Source organism: Pyricularia grisea, chromosome VII (genome assembly GCF_004355905.1).
Source record: "Pyricularia grisea strain NI907 chromosome VII, whole genome shotgun sequence".
In the NCBI taxonomy this organism is placed as follows: domain Eukaryota; kingdom Fungi; phylum Ascomycota; class Sordariomycetes; order Magnaporthales; family Pyriculariaceae; genus Pyricularia; species Pyricularia grisea.
Genome location: NC_044975.1, coordinates 1,359,964 through 1,363,950, shown reverse-complemented (window position 1 = coordinate 1,363,950; position 3,987 = coordinate 1,359,964). Strand labels below are relative to the sequence as shown.

Sequence of the window (3,987 nt, the reverse complement as noted above, 5' to 3'; positions counted from 1 at the left end):
AATTTTGCCCAAAATCTCGATCGGGTATCTCATGCATCCGAGGTACGGTGCGGTACATATGGGGGCAGTTTTTAACATCAGCTTCAAAGTTTGCTGAGGCGGATAAATGAAAAAGCATCGACAAGCGAAGCGAACAATCAAATATCAAAGGTAAGCTGTCCAATTTCTCATTCGCAAACTCCGAATCCGTCAGCTGCTCTGCTGCTCCGTGTCCAAAACAGCGTTGTGCATAAGTCAAGGTATGCAACCTTTTTTTTTTTCCTGCACACCTACACAGGAACCTCGCATATCGTGCTGGTAGGTAGCAGTGTGATGATGGATGACGACGTAAAACTGTACAAATCAAGTGCTCACAATCATATGATCCAGATTCAGCTTAGCCCACCTGTGAATATGAGGAAGCAAAAGCTGCAAGAAGAAATTTGACAGGGACCTTTTTCAGCGGATCCGGCGGGCTCTCCACCTGATTGCATCGGGATGGCCCACCTAAAACTGCCACAGCCGTTTATTGGGGGATTGGACGGTCAACAACGTGGTGCGTGCAGGTGCCTGCCTCCTCCTTCTCCAATGGAAACTAATTGTCACCCACCAATGTTCAGCCATGAAATCTTCATTTAAGGGTTACCAGGTGTGTAACTACCTACCTACATTCGGAACTGACGGGAAGGGCTGAATGGGAATTCATGGGATATCTTTAGCGAGCACTCAAGTCCGAGACCTCAGAGGCTCTCATGATGACTAGATACCCACCTATTTCTGTCCCTGACAGAGCTTACGCGTATCACTCGCTGCATCTCTGTGTAAGTGATTTTGCCTGTTTTGATACCCGCACTGACATCTTCTTTCTCTTCAATATAGAACGAGAAGGATTTTACTGCGAATCTGATCAAGATTGACCCTGGTTGATGCAGACTACGCATAATGGGCATAAGCTTCCTATCATGTCGCGGAGCTCTATGACAGCTTGATCCTGATATTGATCCGCGAGAGTACTGGTAGCTCTACTGGTGGCTCAGCAGGCCACATATATCCCAAAACAATTTTGCCACCCAAACTGACGGCAGTATCGTCAATACGTAATACCTTGGCGCCTCTGACCTGGTCCATCACGCACCTCGGCCTCCCGGACACGGCAGAGCCTCACTAGCTAAAGTGGGCTTGTCGGCTAGTTCCGTGTTCATCAAACGTCAAGCTTTCTGTCTGGAGGCTCTGCGAGGATCCGATCAACCCTGCTCGAGTCGCGGCGCCGTAACCTCACTCGGATATGTATTGGTATTTTACCTACCTACCTAGGAATGACTGCTGGCAGGGCTGGATCAGGGCGAGTCAGGAAGGCTTGCGGCTCTGCCATGCATGTGCATCTTTTTGAACCACACCATGAGCAGGCTTCTTCATACTGATGCGCTCGGCCGATGTCGCTTTCCAGTAGTGGCCTTGCCTATCAGGCCACAGGGTCATCAGGCTGACAGAGTTCTCGGATCCCGCGGGATCTCTTGTACAAGTGGGATCTATGATGCCTGAAATATCACTGCGTGCTTTTGATCATGTTCAACACCGGCTGACCTCTCTCCTGAGCCGGGTGAATGGATACCCAGGCATCACTTGAACACCTATACGTCTCGCCGAGATTGAAGGTTCACAGTGGTTTCGACTCGTATTAATTGACTCCCCTTCTACTCTCGACTTTCTACATAATATTTGAGCCGGGGCTGTCTTTGGAGTTATGATATTATCAACTTTCTTAAAATATCATAATCCGAAGGCGGCCCTGCTCACATCTTGCTCACTAAATCCAGACCGGTCCTGTCGGAACAACCCTGACTCGAAGGCAGTTGCTCAGGCAAGGTTGCATATTCTCGTATCTACTAGGAAGAGCAAAATTGACGTCGCAGGACCAAAAAGGACTCATCCTATTCCTCCTGGCCAAGAAGCACAGCGCTGTGCAGAACTTCACAGAACAGAAAGGATGGGGCGTGGCCCTGACTGCCAAGAATACGAATTAAAAAGAGGTTTTTTTTTCACAAAGCACAAGGATACAAGTGCAACAATGGTGTTTTCTGCACCTGATCGTGTGCCAAGTGTGCATTTATTGACGTTGGCGCGAGCGGCTAACTTGTTTGTGCGTGGCCGTTTGCGTGCTCTGTTGGTGGCGAGCAGCCCTCCCACATCCCATCTGGCCTTTTCTTTTCAGCCTCAAATGAATTACGCATTATTGCCACGGGCGCGTGCTTCTTGCCAAACCCCGATGCCAAGCGCCTGATGTGTATATAACTCACTCTGAGCTTCAACCTCCAGGGTACTTCGGAATGGTCGGGCCCTCGCTTGCTTAGCGGAAAAATAAAATCAGCCCTCGCTCGCTTGTTGGCCCTTGACCTCGACTCAACACATTCCGGGGGAGAGTCATACATCTTCAGTCTTTTGATTAAGATAAAATATCAGAGCGAAAGTCTCTCCCGACAAAGCAGAGCCGCGAGGCCTCTTTCTCGGGACAGAAACAATTTTTATATAAGGCCAAGGTTGTTCAGGCATTTTGACATCTGCCTGGACAACAATGCCTCCTTCTCACTCTAGTCAGAGGGAAGGTTCAAAAACTAGCATCAGTGCCTCAAATCCTTTGCACAGGAACGAATCCGCCTGCTCTCGTCAGCTCGAACTTACAAAGACATGATCAAAACAACGGCCTGGTCGGTAAACAGTTTCTTATAAGTTCTTGTGAATCCGCACAGGGACAGCACCAGATGGCAACCACCTATGGAGTATAAAGCGTGAGTTGATTCCGGCAATTTTATTTGACTTTTTGGGGAGCAACGGGACTACGATTGAAAACAAGCTAACAACTTTGTGGCCATACATAGACACACATTAACCACGAGATCAGCCATGAGGCAGTTGCAGAACAGACCTCAATTCTGCCAATGTTTAAAAAGTGACAGTCAGATATCGGCTGCCAGCTATCAGAGCCACTACAAGTGTTGCTATGCAGAATGTCTCCAATGAACAAGTCCTGCGAAACGACGTCCTATTGGCCAACATCGACAACTGTCAGCTCTATCCTCGATGACCCGATTCTCCCCGACCAGAGCCGGCCGTTTGTCTGCTGCCTTGCAGGCAGATGAATGATTTCGAGTAGTAATGACACTTAGGGGTACACGAGCCGACAAAACCCCATTTAGCGCAAGGGAAGATGTCGAGAGGTGCGAACCACCAGCCCAAGACTAACATTGTTGCTGCCTGCACTTGGCCCTTCGATTCGTCAGTGGGCAACATACGGAAGGGGATTAATTCATCGAACTTAATTCTCGACTTCTATGACTCGAACGCCAAAAAAACAGTCTTGACGTTTTTGTCACGCCTCAACTGGTGATGGGTGTAAGTTCTTGGAAAAAGTCGAAAAAAAAAATACGAGGGAGCCAAGCGGGCATGAGATTCACAAGGCGCTGCGGTCACGCCCTGCGCCTAATCAGGCAGACCAAAGGTCACGCCCCTCTGGTTTTGCGGCTCAAAATGTCGCAATAAGTCGGCTTTTCTCCCTTTGGTTTTCGCACACCGGTTCGGTTCATAATGAGTCAAACAGCGAACGGATGAGGCTGGATTGGAGGCGGCGCAAGGTCACTGGGTTTTGGTTGGAAATGGTGACTGGCCTGGCTGACCTGAAGCAGGCCCCACTCAACCCCGCGGGTGCGAGGGGGAGGTGACCCTGTGGAGCGCGTATCGTTTGCGATGGTATCGAGGCAAACTAACAACACCAACAACATGACCGAATTCGAATTGAGAGTGCAACTCGTCCAAGGTCAAGCGGGGCAAGTGAATACCGTGAGTTGATTTCATGCAGATTTTAATCGAGCTCCATCTTTTGAATGCAATCCTTTATGGGGGCGGGCGTTTTTGTTGCGTTTGGATCCTTGTGGCTTTGCTGACGCCCCAATTGACATCATTGGGAACGGCCTGAGCCTACCTAGCCAGGTGAGGGAGGCCAGGCTCAAAAGG

General features: G+C 49.4%; 1 protein-coding gene across 1 annotated transcript; it reads left to right on the top strand.

The window, feature by feature from the left end:
* Nucleotides 1–213: 213 nt before the first annotated feature.
* On the top strand, nucleotides 214–749 carry PgNI_10435 (uncharacterized protein; the record flags this gene model as incomplete). Its single annotated transcript, XM_031130406.1, has 4 exons — nucleotides 214–239; nucleotides 370–535; nucleotides 600–628; nucleotides 699–749. Coding segments are annotated over exons 2-4 (138 nt in total), but the record flags the coding sequence as incomplete, so codon positions are not given.
* Nucleotides 750–3,987: the final 3,238 nt, after the last annotated feature.